We start from the raw sequence: 25,263 nt of genomic DNA on the forward strand, positions 1-25,263 counted from the left end.
TATTTAGAATGAATTATTACAATTTTACGTGATTATATTCTGCTGTTAGGTTAGCAGGCATACTGACAGAACAAAAGTGAGGCAGAGAACAACTCGGGGAACTATAAAAAGTTAGGAAATACTAACAAACCTGAAATATAGTACTGTTTTCTGTTACCTCTTTAGTGTGTAACACTTTTCCCTATAAGAAAACAGTGCAAGACCTACTGTTACAGCAATAAGCTGTTCTCCAGTGTTCATGCTGTGCTCTTTGTTTCTGTGGTGATCTGGTCTTCAGCATATCTCACTGTGTCCTTGGCAGGGAGGTCACAACTAGAGATACCTCATTGTCTATTGCAATATACTGTTGCTAAGACATAGGTAAAAGAGTGGTTTCATTTCTAACAAATACTCAGCCTGAGTCTGCCTTGGAACTCAAGCTAAAAGTCTCCTGGTATTGTGAAGGAAATCTGTGTACTCCTTCAATCAAGTTTTTTTTTCTTTTCTTATACACTGCCTCAAATTTTCTATTTCTTCTCAGAAGCAAAAATACAGATATGAGGCACTCCTTGATGTTCAGGCTCTCCCTGCATGGGCTAAGGGTTAGGGCCCTATCTTCTGGATACTACTAGAAACCATCTCTTCAAACTGTGCATTACCATTGTCCCTACTTCAGCTCAGAAGAGGAGCTGCTCTACTGTTTGGGAGTATTGAGTTTGGGACTACTGAATTTCATAAGGATGTGCTGGCCTCTGCGAAACTGATTCATTGCATCAGTTTCAAGCATTACTGTGCTGATGGTCTGCCAGGTTCTTAGCCCAAAAGTACCTTTATCAACAAACAAACTTTAAGCAGAAGCAAAGAGGAAATGTATTTATACAATCCAGCTATGAAACAATAGGGCTAGAAACAAATGTACAGAAATTACAAAAACAGTGCTTATGTTCATCTGTATTTTAGATTAGATTTAGAGCAGTTGCTAAACAAGACTCGGCTTAGCTCCTTCAGCCTAGCTTTAGGAATACTTATGTCTCTTTAGATGGAGTAGTTATGGCTGTTTCTTGAACAGTTAAATAGATATGCTTTCCCTGTTTCATACAGCAAACAAGACACTAGAGTGTTTACACTGCATACTGCCTATAGTCTAGATTTACACTAGGTCTGCATTCTTGGTAGTGTTTTTCATGAAAGGTGACCTTAGAGGACATATCCAGTCTCTGAGAGGAAGAAAAGGAGGCACAGTTCTAGGCTAAGAAGATACAGGGCTCAGGAGCATTTGGAAGCCAGACAACAGCTTCTCATAGAAACAAGATTCTCCATCTGAAAATTAATCAAATGCTTTACTGGGGAAGTAAGCACTGTAATGCCAGTGAAAAGCCAGAGCTCCTGACTTCCATGTTGCTTGCAGAGATTTAACTGGAGATATAATCATGTACTGAGCTCCTGAAGGCATCCTGAATGGAAGTAGTTTCCCCTTCCCCTGCAAGGTGATAGCACGGTTATAAATCCTTCAATTTCAGAACTTAAGCAGTATATACATTCTCAGCATTTTTGTAAAAGGTGTAATTGACTGTTCCTGTCCGGCTTTAGAGAAGCTTATAACCATGTAAATTGATAAACACAATTTATATAATCCTGTAAGTGAGACTAATGCATTACAACTTATTATTAATCCTTATCAGGACTTGACATGATAGTAACTAAATTCTGCTGGCATAACAGAGAGTTTGAGGGTGAGCAGGTCTTGGTTTAATGGATACTATGATGGCAACAGGGTACAGAAGAGGATATTCTTATACTATGTCCAGCCCATCTAGGAGCAGGGAATGCTCTTGTGATTCCCAGAGAGTCCATTGTCTACCTTAATTTTACAGATCCTTAGAGCTCAGGTTTATGTTGTAGCTTTTCACTTTAGCTGTTAGTCTGTTGAGATGAACTAGTATATCTGCACAGAAATGTATCTTTGCTTGAGCAAAAGCCTGAGGGAGGAATGCTCTAGTCACGGCATGGGAAATGGAAGAGGACATGGCTATCTCCACCTCTTTGTCTAGGAGCGAAATAGGCAAGTATGCCATCTACTGCCAGAGATCAGTAGACCGCGCTGTGCAGACTGGTGAACGGGAAGCCAAGCCCTCCCGGATGGAGATTGTATCCATCCTGCTGAGAAATCCCTACCACCACTCACTACCCTTCAGCATCCCAGTGCACTTCATGAATGGAACCTACCAGGTGAGCCACCGCAGCTGCTTTTTGTCCGGGCACCAGAGGACTGCACCAAAACCTGCCTCCTTCATGTGGGTGGGTGGCACCATAGTGTTCATACGTATCAGATATTGGGAGATAGACACCGTTTCTTCTCCTTGCTGTTTTAGCCATTTTTCCTGAGAAAACGAAAGGTATCCAGTCCCGGCTGTACTGGTCTTAGGAAGAAAAGCTAGCTGGGGAAAACGGAAAGATGTCCTAAGTGTCTCAGAAAGAACGCAGCGTGAAGGGAGACAATATGCAAGTGCAGTTACTGGAGCTGGCAGACAATCATGAGACACCAGTCTTTAGGAAACCAGGCTTCATTAGTTGTGATATCCATTAATGCCATGCTTCTTGAAAGTCATCCTCAATTAACTCCTCTTTGTAGGTTGTAGGTTTTGATGGTTCCTCAACAGTTGATGAAGTCATCCAGCGACTGAACCAGGAGACAGGAATGAGAAAGCCATCCCACATGGGATTTTCTCTGTTCACAGATGATCCTTCTGGGAGGAATTTGGAACACTGTCTGCAGGGCAACATGAAGGTATTTTTTTTTTTCCTCTGCTACATTCAGCATACATCTTTGAAGAGCTGCTAAATGGCTAATAGATTTTTCTTAATGCAACAAGATCAAATACACCTGAGTATTGTCTATCTATATTAGTATTCAGAGATGAGATATTAATTCCTGCACTTTGGTCACAACAACCCCATGCAGTGCTACAGGATGGGGGAAGAGTGGCTGGAGAGCTGCCTGGTGGAAAGGGACCTGGAAGTATTGGTCAACAGCTGGCTGAATATGAACCAGCAGTGTGCTCAGGTGGCCAGGAAGGCCAATGGCATCCTGCCTTGTATCAGGATTGAACAGTGGCCAGCAGGAGCAGGGAGGTGATCGTGCCCCTGTGCTCGGCACTGGTGAGGCCCCACCTCGAGTACCGTGAGCAGGTTTGGGCCCCTCACTGCAAGGAGGACATTGAGGTGCTGGAGTGTGTCAAAAGAAGGGCAATGAAGCTGGTGAAGGGTCTAGAGAGCAAGTCTTATGAGGAGCGGCTGAGGGAGCTGGGACTGTTTAGTCTGGAGAAAAGGAGGCTGAGGGGAGACTTTATTGTGTTCTACAGCTACCTGAAAGGAGGTTGCAGTGAGGTGGGGGTCGGTCTCTTATCCCAAGTGATAGGATGAGAGGAAATGGCCTCAGGTTGTGCCAGGGGAGGTTTAGATTGGATATTAGGAAAAACTTCTTCGCTGAAACGTTTATCAAGCACTGGCACAGGCTGCCCAGGGAAGTGGTGGAGTCACCATCTCTGGAGATATTTAAAAGACAGGTAGATGTGGTGCTTTGGGAATTGGTTTGGTGCTGGGCTTGGCAATATTAGGTTTATGGTTGGCCCTGAGGATCTTACAGGTCTTTTCCAACCTAAATGATTCTGTGATTCAATAATTAGCTCAGTCTAGTCTGAGATACTCGTTAAGAAAGCATGTTCTGTTTTAGTAGCTGATAAATTGATCAATTTTTAAAAAGTCTTTAAATCATATTTTAGCACGTATTAAAGTTTAATTTGTCTTGACTACAAAGTTAAAACACGATTAAGCTAGCTAGCGTGATCAGATATCCCAACTAACATCAAATGTGACACTCCTAATTGAGACAAATTTGTGTTAGGCTTTGAGTCTCTTGGCATGTCTATATAAATCTCATCTATTGGATTATGAAGTATCTCCTTGCCAGCTCCAGATAACTCAGGCTTTCATTGTTGATGAGTGTACCTAGGGGAGAAAGCTCTACTGAGTAAGCCCTTACTTTTAAAAAAAGAGAGGAGTGCCTCAGATTAAGGGAAAAGGAAAGCAGGGAAAATATTAACATCTGTGTCTTTCATATGGAGATTTTTACCCATGCTCCAGCTGGATGACTGCCTTAAGTGAGCAGGCTAGTGGCCATGAATGAGACACATCAGATTTTGGTACAAATTTGGGAGAATAATTTGTCATACCGCATTGATGGAGGAATAGTGGTAGTGGCAACTTTGAGGAGGCCCTGATACCTATAAGGAACATAAACATTCAGTTTTACACAGTGTAAAATTTCACATTGGGCAACGGAAGGAGAAGGTGCCAATAACTTTAAATTAGATGGTTTGAAGAGGAAACTACTACAGACAGTGCCAAAATATATATTTTGCCTTCATGGCCTGATACAGGTCAGATAATCTGGCGCTTTGCTGGTAATGGAACCACTGTTTGGAGAGATGAGATATTAGAGTAAACAAAGGAGTTTGAGACAATCAAAGGCACTGGTTATTATTTCCTTGCCAAGGCAACTTCAGTAGCCTCTTAAGAGAGGATTAGGGTATCCGATTATTTCATGTGCCTTCTTATGTTCCCATTCCTTTTATTGAGATGCTATTGAAAGAGGTGTAGGGGCCTTTATTAGACCACTTGTAAAAGAACAGGAACAATCAAGAGAAGATGAATGGAACCAAAGAGATTAACTGTGCTATTAGTAAAAAGATGTCTGAGCTACAAAGTTGGAATCCAGGACCAAACGTTCTCGAAGTTTGGACATTGACATCCAAGGGTTTGGTTTAGCCAAGCATGTAGAGCACTGCTATTCAGAGGATATGTTGGTGCTTTAGTTTGGCTCAGAAGAGCACTTTTGAAGCAAACCTACCAATCGTTCCTATTAGCCATGCTTTGATTCACAATCAGGAGCAGCACTGGAGAGCACGAAATGGATTCTTTTGGTGTGAAATATGAACTGGAAGATGTGATCCAACATAGTAGTGGGCTTTCAGACCATTTGATCAGACTAAATCTTGTCCAAAGGAAAAGCCTTTGAAACTCATAGTGTCGGCATAGTCTTAGGAATGGGTGTTTCACTGTGCAGATCTATTCCTCCTGTGCTTTGCTACTTGCTAACATAGACATAGCCACGGTGTTGCTCCCAGGCCAGAATTCACTTACAGATGTCCCCTTGCAGAATAGAGATGGAGTTTTCAGTTGAAACGCTTTAATTTTTACATACTGTGCAACAGAAAAAGGAATTGTTTTGCCACTTTTGGCTGTGTTTATGCTGATCCAGTCTATTTCTTTATCTTCTGTGTTCCACAATACTTCTTTCACTTGCTTTCCTCTCAAGCCTTGACTGTATATTTCACCTCAGTTTTTCTCTCCTCTCTCTAATGTATTTTTTTAAAGATCTGTGATGTCATTTCTAAATGGGAACAAGCCTTAAAAGAATTGCATCCTGGGAAATATGAAGGTGGCACAAGAATTGTGAAGTTGACCTATAAGAACAGGTACTGTGCTTCATTGGTTGGCCTCTCTACTGCTACTAATTAAACATTTCTAGACTGGATATATCTCTGTAGATGTCCAGTAATTTATTGTACTGTTAGAGCCAAAACTATTCTGGCTAAGGTGCATTCAAATCCTACACAAGATGTGATTACTTTTGTGTGTGGCTTGTGTAAAAGAGGGCATATGGCCTACAGGTAAAACCCAAAACACTTTGCAATAGCCGAATAGACTTAAAATGTGTTAAGAACGAGCTGGAGCACAATAAGACATACTTGGCACAACTTCATTTGCCAAGATCCTAAAACATAATTAAATAATGCATTTTAGGTGAGAAGAAGAGAGGCCTGGGGGAAAAATCATCAGTGAAAACGAGTATGCTGAAACTTGCAATTAAGTGAAGAATCACAAAGATGAAAAAGATACAATAATAATGTTCCTAATGGCACGAGCTGTAGAGGATACTTGGAGCAGCAGTGCCCATGATGAGAATGAAAGTATGAAACAAAGATGTAAACCAAAAACTGGAACAAGTTCATCATTTAGAATACAGACAGGAATTCTGAATTACAGTGAATGGAGAGCTGTGTGTGAGAATAAGGAATGGCTTTCTGCATGTGAGTTGTGTTGAGCAAAACAAAGGCCAGAACCAGAAAGGGACAAAGTCCTGTATTGAATGTATTAAGATTTTGTTGACTGTAATGGTGGAAACAAATTTCTGTTAGCTTTGTTAGTTGCTGTAACAGAGGTGGAAGCAGAAGTTATTGCTTTTGACCCAGAAGGCAGCATTTGTTTCAGGAGTGAAACTTTGCAGTAATGTTTTGTTGGACTGGAATGTGCCTGGACTGGACAGCAAGGATGTTTTGATAAGGGTCTTTCCAAGGTTGGGCTGTTCTAACACCAAGGACTCTGATAAGACGTGTGTAAGATCACTGTGGCCCTAATGGTGGTGTTACTCTTAGATTGACATAAAAATAAACTGATCCTCTGGAATGAATATCTTGTGTGGTATTGTGGAATACATAGTCATAGGTGCAGCTGTCAATTAATATTTGAATTAGATAGTGTGGGCTGTAAACAGGCATGCATTAGGAATGGTTCTGGGAAGCGTTCCCCAAGCTGGTGTCTTCAACACCAATTAATTATCTTGCTATATCAGGTCAAAAAAAATTGCAAGTGTGAACAGAATAAAAAAAATAGTAGGAAGCTTTGATTTACAAGAATGCTTCTTCAATTTTTGAAATAAAGCCTGCTAAGTGTGTCTCTTATTTCCTGCTGAAGCAAACTGAAAAATTTTAACAACAGTATCAGTGTAAGTGGTCAAAACAAAGCTGGCAAAAATAACAATTCTACAAGGCTGTCATGTAGAAGTTTACACAGGTGGAGCAGAGGCAGTTCTGTATTCTGTGATAAGCAGAGAGGGACACATTTTAAATATTGCCTGTCTGCGCTTGATGGGGACAGACAGACACTGATTTACTTGTGTTTAATAAGGCTTCACTGTCTTGAAGCAGTTGGTGCTCAGAATGCAAATGGCTTCCGAAGTTAAAAAGCATGTTTTGAGCCTCCTTGAGTAAATCTTGTTCATAAGGGAAACACCTCAGCTTCCAAATCTCTGTCCAGTACCCTCACAATACACAAAGTTCACTTTGGAGGAGGAAAAAAACCCACCCCACTTTTATTTTTACTCACCTTGATTGAAGTTCCCACTTCTGCCTTCAGTTCACAATATCTTTTACCTTCACAATCCTCTCTGCTTTTTAGGCTGTATTTTCGGAGTCAGTCCAAAGGTGAGACAGACCGGGAGCGGTTGCTACTGGCCTTCCAAGTCAGCAATGAAATAGCCAATGGAAGGTTTCTTGTTAATAAGGAATTAGCTCTGGAAATGGTGGCTCTGATGGCTCAGGTAAGTATGGCTATGGGCAGAAATCCTCGCTTTTGTCCTCCAAGGACTACAGCTATACATTGAATATCTTTGTCTAAGCAGCTATCTTTTACATCAAAAGTGTTTTTCTTATCAAACCTATAATCTGAGATGTACCATGCCAAACACATTACACCAGCATACATATGTTGTTAGACCACCTGTTGCTGTAGGGAAACTTGCTATAGGAGTGCCTCTCCTTTCCTTCTGAAGAAAAATACTGGGGAAAAAAGTGAGGCTGGACTATCCCCAGAACTGCTCCAAGTAGTGCCTTAGTAGAGATATGGAAATAGTATCACTACTAGAATTCCACTTAATAGTAAAAACTTTTCCTGTTGCCCTGCCAATAGCCTCTTACTCAGGAAGAGCATCTTGTAGGATCCTCCATTAGACCTCCAGGCTTGCATTTAGCATTTTACCACTTAAAACACACAGTATGAGCTGTGGGCATGATAAGCACAGGATAATAGTTTCTTACTGAGCTGAAACTGATTGTTGCATTTGTTAAAGCAATGTAAACTGAGATGAAGGAGCTGTAAATGTCCCAACGATTTACATATAGGCTGTTGCTTTAATTGGCCAATTGAAAATAAATCCCAAAAGCTTGGCAGTTATTCAGAAATGTCTCCCTACAACAAGTAGCTGGCTGAGGTCTTGCTTCACTTTAGTAGATCAGTAAAGAATTCCTTGGGCAGTCATGTCCTCAGTAGTTGCTCTGTTATGTACATTTACTATGGTAAAAGCTGTAGACAAAATTCCCTAGCCGGATGGTGTCTTTTTGCGTGGCTAGTAAACACAGTAGTTATCAATATGGGAATTCATGGAATGTTCTACTGCACTAAAAACCTCATAGTTCTGTTGCACTATAAACTATAACGTTGTCTTAGGTGGAATATGGAGATTTGGATCAACCCGGATCTTCAAGTCCTGGGGGAACATCACAATCAAAAATGCAACATCTTCTCCACCATGTCTTAGATAAATTCTACCCCAAATGCTACAAGCAAAACATTACTCCTGAACAGCTCAGGTAAATTGTTTGCTCTTCTGTACTTCACACTGAAAACACATTTTACTTGCAATAATTCTGCTTTTATAATTAAGAAGTTTCAAGGAGTCCTGTCAAGGTTATTTGATGTAGAAACTTAAACAAAACACAAGTGTCAGGAAAGGGTGGCTTTAAAAGAAACTAGCAGTTAACTAATACAAAAAGAGACAAATCACCAAGTAATTTTCCCCAGACAAGAAGTTTAAGCCTTTAACTTCCAAATTAGGCATCTCAGTTCCAACAAACCCTAGCCTAAGCCTAAGATTAATTCCATTTCTTAATTTTTGTTTTACCCTTCCCCCAAGTGTCAATTGAATCCAGATGCCTAACGTCTGCAATGAACCATACAGCCAGCATGTATGGGCTGCTTCAGACCATGCAGTAATTCTGGTAGGACATAATTTAGCAGAGCTTTTTGATATTCTGACTTGGAAATTCTCACACACAGGGCAGAGATCTCAAATACTCAAATACAGAGTTCAGGTGCTGCCATGGATCTCAGCTCTAACTCTTTTAATGAAAAAGAATTATAATCTTCCAGATCCAAAGCTGCTTTTAGGGATGCAGTGGTGGAACTTACACAATTACCTCCTTTTGGAAGCAAATTCTAGTTGCAGGTAGCAAGATAGCTGCCAAACCATCCCTAGTGAGCCCTATCAAGAGTGAGTTAATATATATTGCCACTCCATGTAGAGCATACAGTTAAGACGAAAGTGAGACTATCATTTAATGGTAAGGCAAGCGGAGCAGGATTTTACTCTAACAGCTGCCTCCATGTTTGTAGTTACAGTTGTTTAATATAGACACCAGTCAGCAAGCCACATGAGACTGGGATTCCTGGGCATTCCAATATAACTAGTACTAAAATAATTGTGGAAGTAGAGAATGCTAAAAGAAACTCAGACTGTACAACCCTCAACTGACAGGGCTAACAGCCCTGTTCATAGTGCTGTGTGGGACAGCCCTTTTGGAATGAGAGGGACATCTATTTTACTCACCTTTCCTTGGAAGACCATTAGTAAATAAGGCTGTCTTGTGGCTTGGATTCTGAAAGGCAACTGGCTGACAGGCTGGCGGCGAAGTGGATGGTGCTGCAGGGATGCTCTCCACCAGAATGCGTTCGAATTTATTTGACAGTGGCCCGGAAATGGCCTCTCTTTGGAACCAGAATATTTGCTGCTAAGGTAACTGGAGCACACTTTTTTCCTCCTGTTCCTGGGAGTAAACTATCTGATCAGACATATACCTATGATCTCTGGTAAAAGGGGTTGAAAATCCTTCTACTTCAGGAAGGGGAAAAACTGAACAATACGCTGTTCTGAATGAACAGCTCTGGTACCGCATAGGTTTAGAAGGAAGAGAAACATGTTCTAAACACTAGGGGTTGCTAGTGTTCAGTAAATAAATACTGAAGGTTCCCTGGCTGCATCAGCTGATCATAGTACAGGGTACTAACTCCCCTTACAAACCTCACCAAAGCTTTCTCAGGCAGGAATTTCCCTGGTCATCAAGGGAATGTTAAAAGGGATAGTTAAAAAGATACTATTTACATACCACTGGCGGGGGGGTGGAAGGGAAGGGTCCCCCATAAATCGCGCCTGGCAGCTGATGCTGGCTAAAATGGGTATTCCAGACTTGTTCTCTGCTTGAGACAGAACTGGCTGCTTTCCTTTCCACACAAGAGAGGCAAGCACTGCTAATGTCCTGTCACAGAAAAACTAGAGCACATCCTGAGTAAGCTGCCAGCCCGCAGGCATCAGCCCGAAAGCAAAGAGCAGCTGGAGGGAGTGCTTCTCCCAGTAGCTTGTACCACCCCTCAGCCCATCCCAGGCTAGAGCTCTGTACCTATTACCCATGCCCAAACTAATGTCTTAGCATACAGTGGCTGTCTGAGAAGTCTTGTTTTGGCATTACCCAGCTTCCCCCAGCCCAGCAGAAATCTTCTCTATTGAAAGTTTGATATAGGTCTTGTTCATAGTTACATGTCTCTTGCTTTGAAGTCAAAGCTGCTATAGTTATGGAATAAAGTCTAAGGACGAAAAGTGACCTCTTCAGTAAATATACAAGAAGTTTTCAAATAGACAATTACTTCTTCTTTCAGCAGTTCTTTCAACCTTCTTTCAGAGGTTGGTGACACTGAAGAATCAGATACAGAATAGTTCCACCCAGAATTCAAATAATGTTGATATTTCTGATGATTAACATATTTTATAACTTTTCAATAGTTAAACAGCATTAGCCATGTAATAGCAGATTCCCAGGAAAGAGTCACGTCATTAGCCATAACAACACATAACTCATCTTTAACAGATAATGGATGGACATTTATCAAATTCTGTAAGAACGAAAATTGCATTGATGTGATGGTCCTGAATGCACTGGCATTTCAGAAACCCAGATGCTTCACTGCCTGCCTGATCACAGAATCATAGAATCACAGGATGGTTTGGTTTGGGAGGGACCTTTTAAAGGTCATCTAGTCCAACGCCCCTCCAGAGAGCAGGAACATCTTCAACTATATCAGGTTGCTCAGAGCCCCACCCAACCTGACCTTGAATGTTCCTAGGGATGGGGCATCTCCCACCTCTCTGGGCAACCTGTGCCAGTGTCTCACCACCCTCATTGTAAAACATTTTTTCCTTATATCCAGTCTAAATCTACCCTCCTTTAGTTCAAAACCATTACCCCTTGTCCTGTCACAACAGGCCTTGCTAAAGAGATTGCCCACATCCTTCCTATAGTTCCCCTTTAAGTACTGAAAGGCCACAATAAGGTCTCCCAGCAGACTGAACAACCCCAACTCTCTCAGGCTGTCCTCATAGGAGAGGTGCTTCAGCCCTCGGATCATTTTTGTGGCCCTTTGATGGAGTAGTATAAGAACCAGAGCAGAGCAGAACTGCCGTTTTGTTGCTCTGTCCTAGCATTTAATTCAGTTTTAACTACACTGATGGAATTTAATTAATCTCAAAGCCTCCATTATCATTGCATCTCTTGTGCCACTAGTCCCAAAATTCTATTAAAATCTGAAAATGTTATTCTAGATTTTGAGAGAAGTCCTCTTAAAATTCAAACCAGGTCAGACCACTAAGCCTGTAGGATTCTCTCATATCTTCACTTTATCCTTAAAACCCAAGATTTATGTCAGAGACATCATTGTGTGGTGGTCAAGAAATATCTCAATTAATAATTTTCTTTTTCTCTAGCCTATTTTGCCTTCCTCATTGGAAGACTGTCCAGTGTGGATAGCTGTGAATGAAGATGGTGTCAGCATTCTGGATTATAACACTATGGTACTGTGAGGAACACTGTTTAAGAAAAATAACTTACCTCCAACAGAAACACATTCCCCTCAGTTCACGTACAGTGACTAAAAGTTTGTCTTTAACTTCAAATGGGTCTGGAAGTTAATTTGTAGAAGTCAGAGATGAGGGAAGTCAGTGCTATGTTTGAATGCTACATAAACAAAGGAAAATTACAGCTACAGTGTAAGGTAAGGTTTCATGAAACAGCTAACTGCCTCTTTGATGGGCAGCAAACATGCTCACAAATCTTGCAAAATCTCAGTGATATGTGCGTTGCTAACACCATCTGGGATATAACAAAGTTTGAACTTTTGCTCTGAAGCAGTGAGTCATCGAGCAAGCTAGGAGACTAGAAATGCAATTCTCATTTGAGATTTCTCTGCCAGCTGTTACCTATAGAGCCAATTACCTCTACTGCCTCTTACTGCTGGAGATCTGGTATTCTTGCGATAAGTAGCAAATATATTAGTTTAAGGTGGCCATTTTTTCTTTTACAGAACTATGACTCTTTCAAACTCTCTGTCTGCAGCACTTGAAGGTCTCTTATTCATACTCCTCTGTGCTGACCTTTGGAGGCTGTCGAGATGACTTCATGATTGTAGTCAGTCAAATGAAAGAAAGGAGTTCTGGAAAAAACAGCACGGAAAAACTCCTTTTCACAATGGCAATTCCAAAGGTAATTACAAAATGAACAGCGAGTTTCTTTTCAGCTGGCAGCATCACAGCTGGGCATTTTGTACAAGGCCTGGGGACTGGCACTTGTGGCTGCTGCACTAGCTATATACATACAACAAATCCCTTGTAAGCTGGAACCTTTAATTAAGAGACTCATTCTACCTAACTCTTAAAGACCGACCTTCATTTCAAAGCTAAACCATTCCATGGGAGAAAGCCATTTGCAAATGGCTATGCAGTCAATAGATTTTAAAAATCAAAGGGCACTCTTACCTCTCATTGACTTACAGTTAATCATTTTCTTTTTTCCCTAGGTTGTTGAAGCAACACTTCTTATTGCCAGCTATATTAACTACCGTTCCACACCTTCCCTCCTATCTTCTACACAGCCCTCCCGAAGCAAAACACCTGCTAACAAGCTCTGGGAGACTGAAAGTCAGTGCTTTATTCCTTCCTTGCCCCAAAGTGCTAAGGCGCCCACCCTGCTCTGAGAGCTCATTCCAAAGGACTTCAGGCATTTGGGTTTTTTTTTTTAATTTAGTTGGGGTTTTGGTGTTTTGTTTTGGTGGTGGGTTTTTTTGTTGGTTTTTTTGTACTGCTCTGTACTGAATTGCAGAGCACTATGATTTTGCTGGTTACACACCTTACTTTAATGTGGGCTCTGATTCTTTTTCCATAATATTAGACAAAGTTCCTTAGCATGGGTAGAGCCAGTGTCCTTTTTCTTAAAATGTTGATTCTGGGGACACTGCAGGAGTTTCCTTTCCATGCCACACTCCATCCAAAATACCATGCCTCAGGTCACTTGCCTGCACAGTGCTCCAGTCACATTACATCTGCTCTCTTTCCTGGCACCCATTATTATTCCATCTCCTTATCTTACTGATTTGCTTACAAGCACATACATTTTCTTTGATCCCTCCCACTTTCAGGTTTGCACCTTCCTTTAGATCACCGCACACCCTGTGTCTGGAATCTCAATCTAGCTCTTAAAACTCCTAGTGACCTCTTTTCGTCATCATAGCCCCTTTCAGTTACTACCATTATTTCTAATAATCTCTTCACATCAATCCCCAAGTTGCTCACTTTTTACCTGCATGAGGCTGCAACCTCTGCGAGGCAGATTTGAGTGCAGATTTGAATCTGACTGCAGCAGGCTAAGCACACAGTCCTCCTAAAAGTAAATACAGGTGGTAGTGGATACTGTGGCATGTGGCATGAACCCTGTACAAGGATGCATCCTGTTGAATACTGCCTCTGTTAGGAGCTGCATCAGAAACTAGATCTACACTGAAAAGGCTATTACCAGAGTGTAAAGGTTAACATGACAGTCTGATCAGGTAGTTTAGGCATAACTTCAGCTTTATGCTTTGGTTGTGAATAGCTATTATAGTAAAGTTTTTACCATTCAATGTTGCCACTTCCAAAACAACTATTAAGATAGTCTTTTTGCAGAGACTATTACAGTTTTTATGCAACTGCTTAACGCAACCAAGAGGACAGTTTAATTTTCCTTAGAGCTATAACAACTCCTCCCTGAAACCGATGGTAAAAGTGAAAGTCAGAAACTTTCCACATCCTTGCTCCAGACATGAAAGAAAGACGACACTGTTGAGAAGGAAGAGGAACTAAACTGAGAATAATGCTGTAACTTCAGAACTGAAATAGGGAGTACAGAGCAAGAGTCCAGTGGTACTGAAGAATGTTTTCAACTTTAAATAAAGGTGGAAACCTCGTGTCTTGCCTTTTGAGGACTCAGAATGACTGGGACTGGAACAGTGTCAGATGATGCCCTAGAGCCTTAGGACTGACATGTTTGGGAATCGACGCTCTTCTACATAACAGATGAACAATTAGATCTCTGGTGCAAGGCTGAATGTGTCAAATGTTCCACCATCAGACAAGCATTTTCAAGGACTCTGTTAATGACTGTTGTAGATGTTTTGGGATGTGTTTGAAACTGCACATCCTCTCAGACAAAGGAAGACAATGCAAGCAAGTTTTGTACTTTTTCTGTCTTTCAGCAAATAGAACAGATCTTCCCAACCCAGCTCTGCCACTCCGACTTGACAGAAGCTGCTCTTTTCAAACTCCTGCTTCCTTCATGCTACCACAGCAAGGAGGAGGTAGTCAGCAAATGTGTACTTAAAGTATTGTTCTTCTGACTTTCCTAAAGAATGGGGTTTTTTTGATCTGTTTCAAAGGAACCTCGTTATAATTGAGAAGGTTAAGAGATTTTAAACAAGAAAAATAGCAATTCTTCTTGAAAAATCTAAATCTACCTTGCTTTTGAGTTCAGCTATTTTGATAAGTGTTCTAAAAAAGCTGAGGAAGAATAACTGTATTTGCCTAAGTACCATATGCAACTTCATAATAATTATGCATTCATGGGCACCTTTCCCAAGTTAAAACGGTGTGAATCCAACCATTAGAAAGAATTCAGCAATAGTAAACCAAAGCTATTTGCCAATGAACAAACCAACCATACCACTGGTTTTATTCCCTAGTACCTGCCACCAACCTTGAAACATCCAACTAATGCACACAGTGGAGCTGATACTTCAATAAGTTTTTGTTTCATGCTTATGGTGGGTGCGAAGACACAAATTAAAAGAGCATGGGACAGACAAAAATCATTTCAAGCAATCCCTGATCAGCATCTTTGTAACATTAAAAACCAACAAACAAAAAAAACCAAACACCCAAACCACCCCATGGAGGGTTGTGGAGACAATATGGCAGGCATAAGAGAGGAAAACATTGTATGAATGGAGACCTGACTTGCACATACTATAATGTGCCCCCTTGTTACGAATTTAAGGACTGTCCCTTGAAGTTACAGAAAAGGGTAGAAGCTTTCTGAGCCAAAACCAATTCTGAGACAGTATTTAGTCTTTTTTTTTTTTTCCTTAGATACTTTTAAGTGACTATATGTCCTGGAGTGGTCAACAGTATGTATTTCCCGCCTCCCTCTCTCAAACACACAGAGAGTGATCTCAGTGTAGCTACAGTAGTTTGAATACAGAGAGCATTATTCCTCCTCACTCCATCACCTGTGCCTAGCAATTCCTCTATCTGAAGGTCTGTCTGGCAGCCTGCTTCTTGTATCCCACCTGTAACAAAGCTGCTTCAGGGTAAGCTGAACCATCATCGGAGCTGGGGATGCTCAAGGCATAAAAGTCTCCACAGTTCAGAGGCTGTACTTACCTTACAGTGCTAACATTCATGTCCTCCAGACTTGTACCAGGGCAAACAGGAAGCAGAGAAGTTGAATAAGCAAGAGCTGTCCTGAAGCTCATTGTTTTCTGCCATTACTGCACTTTAAATGGCAAAGCACGGCATATAGAACTTTTTTTCCTCTTCCTTATTTCTTAAAAATATTCACCAATACTTGAGTACTTTAGGGACCACCCCACTGATGGATGCACATATACCTCCTATTTATAGCTTACCTGACTTCAACCAACCAACCCTGTGTAGATACCTATTTTGTGTGATTCTTTGCTAGAGAAAAGAATTTTTATTTTAACCAATGCTTTTGGCAATGACTATTGCTGCAGCATAGAACGAGATGACAAAAGCCATTGTTTTCTTAACTGCTGTGTGTATGCAAAAGGCTGTCTGGGAGACACTGTGAGATTTCTGTTTGTTCTTAATAAAATGCAGTTATCATGAATTAAACTGTGTTATTCTCAGAATGAAAGAAACTATTTTAAAAGCCAAAACAGTCTCTATGTAAACAAAAACGGACAAAGATTGTGTTTGGTATCCAGGCACACACCTGGTGCAAATGTGCCCTAGTCTGATTCCTTGTTTCTCTCTGCTGATCTTCTCTCAGCTTTAGCGGATAACCAAAGCGCACTCCCATGGGCATGAGATGTTCACTCCTTCAAAAGATGGCTAAAACAATCTTCCAGGCTTCCTCCTGTGATACAGCTACTTGGTTGTTTCTTCAGTGCACATTCTCAGGACTTCATGGAATTTTTACAGCACAGTCAATGTTCCCAGCACGCTCTTAAGCCAAAGACTCTGTCCACTCTGCTGAGAGATAATTTATTTTCTAGCACGTTCTCCCCACGGTTCAGCAAATCTTACTGCTGCTATAGTGCTCCTCAGGGGCCTTGACCATTTCTCCTCCCCATGAAGAAACACAACCTGGCCAAACCACGCCCCAAGCCGTACGCAACTTGAGTATACCACATGGTTCTTAGCCAAAGGACCTCCACTGTAGTCCTTCACATAGTCATGCTCCCGGGGCCTGCCCCAACACACACCCTTCCCACTTCTACCTGGACTTGCTGCCAAACACTGTCTGCATCAGGGTGCAGCTTCACTAACTTCAGAGAGACCTACCAACTTATATTAAGGCAGCACTGGAATTAAAAATCTGACCAACCCCAATGTTTGAAGCATTTATGAGAAATAAAACCATAAAAAATGAAGTAACCTAGACAACATTACCCCAAAGCCAGTGGCACATCCCCAAGCTGCTGCCTTTCACTTGGACAACCAGAATACTTCCTATGACATGAGCTGACCTGTGTCTTTCAAACTTCATGGCACTGTGAAAAAAAACCCAAATCACTTTTATCTCTACCATATTGCATGATGGTATGTCACCATGTGTTTTAAATACAGATTATGTAGACAAGCATAGTACAGCACTGTATGCAAATTAAGCGTGATGCCTAGGCTCCTGCCAACTTGCTGGTTTAGCTCTTGTTCTGATACTTCAGTTGTCTCAGTTGCATTACTAAGGAATCATGGAAAAAAGAGAAAAATACCCGTTAAAGGTTACAGTAACTTTTAGCTCAACAACAAAGAAGAATTTCCCAACCTTAAGTTACGCCCAAGAGCACAAATCAATAAAACTTTATTTGCATAGTCATTACCATAATTTTCAACAACACATTTTCCTCATATTCTCAGAGCAACTGAGGTGGCCCTTTTAATGCCGCATCTTTTCCATGTCCTGTGTCACCATGCCCCTGCCCCATTCAGCAATGGGTCCACACTTTCCCTGTCTCCCTTTTGCCACTTACGTACTTACAGAAGTCCTTCTTGTTGCCTTTGACATCCCTCGACAGATTCAACTCCAGGTGGTCTTTGGCTTTCCTAACCGCATCTCAGACAGTGTTGCTGTACTTCTCCCAGGTTACCTATCCCTGCTCCAACCTCCTGTATGCTTCCTTCTTCTGTTTGAGTTTTGCCAGGAGCAACTTGTTCATCCACGCAGGCTTCCTGGTATTTTTGCTTGACTTCCTGCTCATTGGGACAGACAGTTCTTGAGTGTGGAGGAGATGATTCTTGACTATCAATCCACTTTCTTGGACACCTCTTCCCTCTAGGGCCCCATCCCATGGGACTCTTTCAAGCAAATCCCTGAAGAGGTCAAAGTCTGCTCTCCTATGTTTATTTCATTAAACATAACTGAATGCAACTGTATATTTTAATTTTCTGTTATTTTCTTTCTGAAATTCTCCTGTGGATCAGGAAGTTACCATCCCAGCCCACAAGTCAGCTTTGGTATTTAGAGTGGTATATGCTTTTTTTTCAACCAAAAGGTTTAATAGAAAGAAAAACATATTTTTGGCAGTCTGGCCAAGGTGACGTTTGAGTTTATAATAATTTTCAGATCCACAAAAGAGTAAATGTTTGATGCATGTTCTTTGCCTACCTTAGCCCTATTTCCCCATAATTCTTTTCTGGAGAGGCAAGGAAAAATCTTTTCTATTTGAGACTAAAAAGTTCTGCTCACCTGTCTTCACAGAAGAGGATTTCAAGGTTCACTTCTGTGCTTGAGCTGACATTTGCTGTAACAACTCTGTGAGTCTGTGTGGGCCATTAGCCCTAACATCACTGTACTGCTGCACCACTTTCTACTCATCTTATTTAAAAAAAAAGCCATGGGGCAGTTTTGCTTGCTTTTCCATCTGTCTCTAAGCCCTGCTGCAAGTTTGCTGCCTCCATTTTTTTTTTACTATTTTATTTCACTTGATTGCGGAGCTGTCTTCCTCTGCTCCAGGATTTCTTGACAACTTTTGTACACTTCTGTCAAGCAGTCCAGACGTGGCTTTGAGCTCTAGAATTTAAGTCAAACAACAGAGAATCAGGCTCTGAACTGGCTGTAAAAGATCTGGAAAGATTTAACTTCCCACTAGTGAGACTGTTGGGCAGAGAAAGGAACGTGGAGACAGCTGACTATCAGAAGCATGCATATATCAGAAATACAACAGCCAAGTATTTGTAGCTGATTAGCTTTCTCACGTTAAGTCAGTGGAGAATAGATTTTCTTTTTACATGTTCGTTGAGAAATAATCTGTCACAGTCTGGGAGGTGTTTGATGTGTGTGAGCTGGTGTTACGGGAACGCAAAGCCGTTCCATAAGCCATACCTGCTCTGTGATGAAGAAGGCCAGTCCCTAAAGCTGAGGTCAAAACATGCAGTACTGTTCTGCAGTTAGCCTGAATCTCTCACCAAATCAGAAATCTTCCCATTTCTCAGCTCACAGATCACAGTGACACATCGACACCTCCCAACCCACCACCCCATCTGTTAGGCCATACTCCCTCTAGAGACCTACCAAACCACAGACTTCCATATGCTAATCAACCATCCCAGGAGACTCCACCCTGAAAAATCTACCTTCAGGACAGGGAATTTAGACACCTGGCCCTTGGCCTCTGCTAGTACTGTCAACAAAAGGACAACGGGTTAACTGAAAACATCAATTTCTTTCACACAAACAGCAAATGGTGGTCAAAGTATAATGATTTTCCATCACTTCTAACCTGGACCAGACTAAAACCAGCAAGAAGGTGAAAGTTTCCCAGTTCCACAGCCCCTGTGGTCCCATGACTTTTGAGCTCCCAAAACAGCATTGCTGTGTAAAGTCCATCAAATGCCTCTCCTTGTAAGCGTTGCTTAAGAGAACAATAGGTCAGTTCAGCACAGAAGTGCTCCTGGGCTCAGTGACACGGTAAATTGTATTTTTGAAGGCTGACATAACTTAGAGCAATCCAATGAAGGAGATGCAACAAAGTTACTAATTACTGCTCCTTCAAAACTAAGTAACATACTAACTTGCACGCTAAAGTGAGAATTACTGACAGGTAATGAATTGCAGACTGACACAGCTCTTTCTGTACCTCCTTTGCTGGTGGAGTCAACCCGACCAATACTGAGATATTTCCATTAAAATAAAACTGTTCAGAATTGAGGTAGGAAAAAAAGAGAAACTATACGAATGCCAGGCAGCCTCTTTGAAGCTGGAAAGGAGCATGTATAACTAAAACCGGTTCCTGATTGCAGCTCTCTGGAACTTATTAGTTGATTTCCAGCAAATCCTTTTTTTTCCCCTTGACTATGTGTGAAATACTTTATATTGCTGTTAGTATATGTCTTTACAATTGTGGGACTGAGTTAGCAACAACTATCGATGGAATAGTCTATTTACACCCATAAGTTTCAGCTGAAGACTAGCAGAAAATGACAGGAATGAGCAGGTGAATTAAGAAGGACAGGAAGGGCTATAAATTTCAGCAGTCTCAGATGTGCGGTACCTCTGTACCGCTTATCACCGCTCAAGGATCGGGGCATTGTTGTGTTAAGCATGTACATGCAGAAAGAAAATCCATCCCAAAAACAGGATTACGAACAGTCAGAACAAGTTAGCAAGAGAAGAGAAAGGAGAGACAGGGTAATAGTAAAGCAAACAAGTTATTATACATTAAGCAAATTGCTCACAGCTTGTACTGTGATCTTTGTCAACGGGTGGGACATGGGAAGTCATTCTAATGCCAAGGAGTTTTTTATGGGCGCTTTTGGCACACAGAGCTGAGAGAAAAATCAACTGCAGCACAGTGCCATAGTTATGATGGTAACGCTGAGCATAAAGCAACGCAGAAAGCTGTAGGAGTTCTCAGTACCCTACGTGAGCCAAAGACTTCTAGTTCATGCAGACTCCTGGTTAGGCTCATATTTACACAGCTCCATGTTCTTTGAATGGAGGGCAAATTAAAAAAAAATCCCCTGTACGTAGTTCTTTGAGACTTCTAATACCACCCATTCCACAGTTCTGCAAGACCCACCCTGAAGGCCCAGCCAGGGAAAGGCCACTGTAATCGGCACCTGGAGCAGAAAAGATATGCCAAGACACCTGGTGCGCACACAGAAACCACAGATCTGGATTTCTCCACCATTCAGTCAAACTCACCTGAAAGAGTGGCACAACCTCAGATACTCCCTGAGGATCTCCAGGGTCCTGGAGGAGGATGCACAGGTAGTAGATAACTTTTTGCTACAAGACAAACAGACAAAATCATTGGAGTTTGAAAATGCTATCCAAGTGCCTGGAGTTATCACAGAAGGAGGATCTGTTTCAGCTCATTGGGCTGAAGGCCAGTCACCCCAGGACACAGTCAAGCCTACAAATTCATATCTATAGCTTTTCTACCTTCACACAATAAAAAAATAATTTTACTTGTGTTTTTTTTATTAAATTTTTAACCTGAAAAGAACACACACATGCTGGAAGAGTAAGGTCTGCTTTTCTATAGAAGCTTTGCAGAAAACCCCAGCAAAAGGAAAATAATCTCTCCTGTTGTCTTCTTACCTCCCTCTTGACTACTTACAGAGTTTGGCACCAGGATTTGTAAGAACAATACAACACAAAGAGCTAAAACCACTAGCTTGGTGTCAGTGGCATTATCTAAGGGATGGATTTGGCTTTACGAGGTTATTTGTTTCACTTGAGTTCTTCTTTAGAGGTGAGAGAACAGATAAGAAGATAAAGAGAGAAATCTGAAACATAGCTCCTGACGTCAGTAAAGCTATGGATGGTGCTGTGTTTAATTGCTCTGGTAAACCATGCTCATGAAAAGATACTGGATATGATTGTACCTAGGGATACACAAGAAAAAAGACTGTATATGATTACCATATGGATGGCTTCATTGATAACCACATCCTTCACTTGAACCATCTCAATGAAGGTTGTGCTCTCCTTTCCTGAAGCATAGGATGAAGTCACCTGAATGCCAAGTGAGCCGATGACCAACAGGGACTCCTGGTCAATTTTCACAAAGTGCAGGTATATGATCAGTCCAATCAGTGTGATGAAGATAGCAGCAGAGAGCACCATACTATTCTGTAACACAAGCCAAGCAAAGACAGATCTCTGGTCTTACAATTAATTGAACACGGCTTTAGAGAAAGTACTATTGCACAGTAAATTATAATATTAAAGCTACAGTTACAAGGCAATTTTACTTAGGTGGAGTAATGAGTGTAGTGAGATTTAAATGAGTCTTCCTAGAATCACTAAGGTTGGAAAAGGCCTCTAGGATCATCAAGTCCAACCATCAACCAAACACCACCAGGCCTCCTAAACCATGTCCCGAAGTGCCATGTCTACAGGTTTTTTGAACACCTCCAGGGATGGTGACTCCACCACCTCCCTGGGCAGCCTGTTCCAATGCCTGACCACTCTTTCAGTAAAGAAATTTTCCCTAATATCCAATCTAAACCTCCCCTGATGCAGCTTGAGGCCACTCCCTCTCATCCTATCACTAATGACTTGGGAGAAGAGAGCAGCACCCATCTCACTACAACCTCCTTTCAGGTAGTTGTAGAGAGCAATAAGGTCTCCCCTCAGCCTCTTCTTCTCCAGACTAAACAACTCCAGTTCCCTCAGCCGCTCCTCATAAGACCTGTTCTCCAAGTCTCTCTCTTCACAGTATGGTCTGAAAGAACTGGGAGCTGAAACTGAAAACTGAGAGAAAATTCTATTGCCTTGTAAATTGAGTGCAGAAATCTCAACCAAAACCAGCTAGTTGCATCAATGACAGTGTATTATACAAATGTCTATAGAGATGATATCACTGACAGAGAAGTGTCATGAAATGCTTACTAGAACTGAAGGTGGAGTCTCAGAGGGGAAGAAAAATCTTTTAGGGAAAACCTGTGGCCTGCTGGTTTTCTTCTTACAAACTGCAAGTCTAAACTTGTTCAAACCTCGTCTCTCTTCCTGCCTTAAATACCAATCTAAAGAACATTTGCTTTTTTCTGTGCTGTGTCTGAGGACAAACATCTTTTGCATGCTGCAGTCTTGGGATTGCTGTTACATAAAATTATATATGACTGATGAAACTATAGTCAACAGTAAGTCACCTGAAGACTTGGTAATAAATCCTAAAGGTCTGCAACCTACAACCTATTTCTGGGACATGTTTTAGAGAGCTCCAGGCCGCACACCCATGAATTAAAGTTGTAACTGACACTTCCTGAAGGACCAGACCGCTTGGCCGTGCCACTCAGGCTGGGCCTGTACCTCCATGTGAGGTGAAGAAGCCACGGCCACTTGCAAACAGAAAGGATGTAGGACTTCTCTGTAAGTTTGTCATCATGGAAAAAAACCCAGTCATGAATTACAGACACTGAAATCCACACAGAGAGAGACTTTCAGATCTGGTTTCCTGGCAGAAAGGAAGGATTGCAGTCACTTGCATACAAGCTGCGTGAGCACGTGTAAATCCAAGCGGGAGGATGGTGGGGTAGTAACCACTGGCTGGGGTGTACACTTTTTTAACAAATAACACTCAAACACAGCTTCCCTTTCAGCTAGAGGAATGTGAACCATCTTTTTGTATCAGAAACCTCCCACCTGACTCACACTGCAATCTCTGTCTTCATTCCTTGGGAAAGATTATTGAAAAAATTGAAGTGCAACTGTCATAGCATTTGTCACAGCAACCAGCTTCTTCGGTCAAGCCACTGACTCCAATCTGAAGATAACTGGTCTGGTCCTTCCCTGCAAGTATGGGTCACAGTTCAGATACCTAAGCTAATATTTTTGATTTATCAGCAGCTTTGGAAATCTCTACTGCCAAGGTCTTACTGCCTCAGCTGTGAAACATGAGCAGGTAGAAGACATTCACGGTGCAGTGCCCTCCAGGTTACCTGGGAAGAACCCTTTGGGGACTAACAATCACTCACCTTCTTCAATACATCCTTTATTCCAGATTCCCGCAACTCATCTCTCTAAGTAAATATCTGTGATTTGGACTTACAAGAACGTGCTACACCCCTACGTACGTTTACCGTACAAACCATGGGGGGCACCCGAGGAGCCACCCAAAGCAGCCGGGCCGCAGCCTGTGGGCCCTCGGACACCGGCTGGCATCGTTATCCCCACATTCTTATCGCCACCTCCCACGTCGCCGTTCCCGCAGCACGGAGGAGGCCCGGGAGACGCGGAGGCCGCCTCTGGACACCCTCTTGGGCCCGCGTCGCCCGTGTCCCGGGCGCGGCTCGGCAGTGGCTGCGTGGCTCCCGCCGGGCCTTGGCGCCGCCCGGCGTTCGAGCCGCGGAGCGGCAGGAAGGGGCGAGGCCGGTGCGCGGCGGCCCCGGGGCGGGGGGTGTCGGGCGGTCGGTACCTGGCTGAGCACGAAGAGGCCGTAGGCCGCCAACCAGACGGCGGAGGTGGCGGCGCTGAGCGAGCGGAGCTGTAGGCGGGGGCAGCGCACCGCCAGCTCCCGGCAGGAGCCGCTGTGCCGCCGACACCGCAGCGCGATAGTCGCCCCCGAGGCCGAGCGGTACCGCCGCTCCTCCATGCCGCTCACCGGAACCACCGCAGAGCAGCCTAGAGCGGCCCGCCCGGCTCGGTGGTACGGGTCCAACCACACGCTTCCGGCGCTCCTCTCGCCGCGGGAAGGGGCGGCGCGGCCCGGCGGGCGCCTGGCCTGCCCTCCCTCTCCTCCGCCCCACGCGGGCTCGCGGGGCGCGAAGCCTCCGCCGCCGCCACCGTCCCAGAATGGTGGGTGGGGCTGCTTCTAATGGGCCTCCCGCTCCCCCGGGCCCCGCTGGGCCACCCCTCGGCCCCGGCCCCGCGGCGGAGCCGGGGTCGGCCCGGCCCGGGCGCGGAGCGCAGCCGCGGGCGCTGCGCGGGGTTAGCGCGGCCGCGCGGGAGGAGCCTTAGCTGAGGTGAGCTCAGGAGGGGAGCCTCGAGCACAGCTCTCCCCTGCCAAACGGCGTCCCCCGGCAGCCTCCCGGCCCCGCTCTGCCCCCGGGGCGCCGCCGCCGGGTTGTCCCCGGGTTAAACCTCGCCAGGCGGCGTCTTTCCTTAATCCTGACCGGCACTGGGAGCTTCCGCGGTTTGCAGGTGTTGGTAACTGACAGCTCGCTGCTTCTTTTTGTAACAGTTTTCGAAACACCGTGGCGGTGTGTTCGCGTCTCTTGCCATGACAGAGAGAGGCGGGGGGTTTACCCCATTTGCCTTTACTAATTCCTACTACATAAATGTCACCTTTTGTCTGTACCACCCTTTACTAGAAGCTCTTTGGGGTTTTTTTCAGTATTTTTTTTTTCGAAGTTTAAACCAGTGTTTTCTATTTCCTTGCCCTCTAAGTACCTAATAAATTGGAGACTTGGCTTTCTCTACAGAGTCTTAATGAGCCTTTGTATTGTGCTTTTCAATAGTTTTCAGTTATTACTTCGTATGACATACCTGGCACTGACATAAAGCTACAGCTCTCTAATTCCCAAACTGCCGTCCTAACGGCTTTGCCCTTTTCACTTGTTCCCCCTCTCCCACAGTCCCGGAGTGTGTCCTTTAGCTTTAATTGCAGGTATCATCTTTCTGTGAGCAATTTACTTCATGGTATCTTCAGAGCTCTTGGGTGAGTGCCACATATAGAAACCCATTCACTGGTTCTTTTACGGGCAGCAAAGGAGGCTTTAACGGATGTGAGAAGCCAAGGGGCATCGAATCACTGCCAGGATGGGAACGGGGGGAAGGGAGA

At 43.1% G+C, this 25,263-nt stretch overlaps 2 protein-coding genes across 6 annotated transcripts in view; one reads left to right on the plus strand and one right to left on the minus strand.

Annotated features, from left to right (window-relative positions):
• PLEKHH1 (pleckstrin homology, MyTH4 and FERM domain containing H1) overlaps positions 1–17,908 on the plus strand; it is a 54,424-nt gene extending 36,516 nt beyond the window's left edge. For 2 of the 4 annotated variants that reach the window (XM_064460072.1, XM_064460071.1), the window contains exons 21-29: positions 2,031–2,208; positions 2,612–2,767; positions 5,416–5,516; positions 7,279–7,420; positions 8,326–8,468; positions 9,541–9,670; positions 11,690–11,776; positions 12,318–12,464; positions 12,778–17,908. In XM_064460072.1, the coding sequence (XP_064316142.1) occupies positions 2,031–2,208; positions 2,612–2,767; positions 5,416–5,516; positions 7,279–7,420; positions 8,326–8,468; positions 9,541–9,670; positions 11,690–11,776; positions 12,318–12,464; positions 12,778–12,954 (1,261 nt within the window). In that variant the 3' untranslated portion in view covers positions 12,955–17,908. Of the gene's footprint in view, positions 1–2,030; positions 2,209–2,611; positions 2,768–5,415; positions 5,517–5,844; positions 6,122–7,278; positions 7,421–8,325; positions 8,469–9,540; positions 9,671–11,689; positions 11,777–12,285; positions 12,465–12,777 lie in introns of those variants that run through there. The other 2 variants (XM_064460073.1, XM_064460074.1) reach the window with 2 other exon arrangements.
• On the minus strand, positions 17,307–24,522 carry PIGH (phosphatidylinositol glycan anchor biosynthesis class H). Of its 2 annotated transcripts, XM_064460090.1 has the most exons (4): positions 23,899–24,484; positions 21,402–21,611; positions 20,679–20,762; positions 17,307–18,545 (listed from the first exon to the last, which is right to left on the minus strand). In XM_064460090.1, the coding sequence occupies exons 1-4, from the start codon at positions 24,073–24,075 to the stop codon at positions 18,444–18,446; spliced, it is 573 nt and encodes a 190-aa protein (XP_064316160.1). In that variant the 5' UTR covers positions 24,076–24,484; the 3' UTR covers positions 17,307–18,443. The 2 variants fall into 2 exon arrangements, with proteins under 2 accessions (XP_064316160.1, XP_064316161.1); XM_064460091.1 differs by lacking the exons at positions 17,307–18,545; positions 20,679–20,762; positions 21,402–21,611 and adding an exon at positions 21,626–22,235 and having other exon boundaries at positions 23,899–24,522.
• Positions 24,523–25,263: the final 741 nt, after the last annotated feature.

Source organism: Phalacrocorax carbo, chromosome 9 (assembly GCF_963921805.1).
Source record: "Phalacrocorax carbo chromosome 9, bPhaCar2.1, whole genome shotgun sequence".
NCBI classification, from domain to species: domain Eukaryota; kingdom Metazoa; phylum Chordata; class Aves; order Suliformes; family Phalacrocoracidae; genus Phalacrocorax; species Phalacrocorax carbo.

Coding starts and splice junctions, on each gene's coding strand:
- PIGH (XM_064460090.1), bottom strand. CDS start 24,075: ATGGAGGAGCGGCGGTACCGCTCGGCCTCGGGGGCGACTATCGCGCTG. Junction 20,763..21,401: donor TCAATGAAGCCATCCATATG/GTAATCATATAC, acceptor TTTGTCTTGTAG/CAAAAAGTTATCTACTACCT. Junction 18,546..20,678: donor AGGTTGTGCCACTCTTTCAG/GTGAGTTTGACT, acceptor CTTAAATTCTAG/AGCTCAAAGCCACGTCTGGA.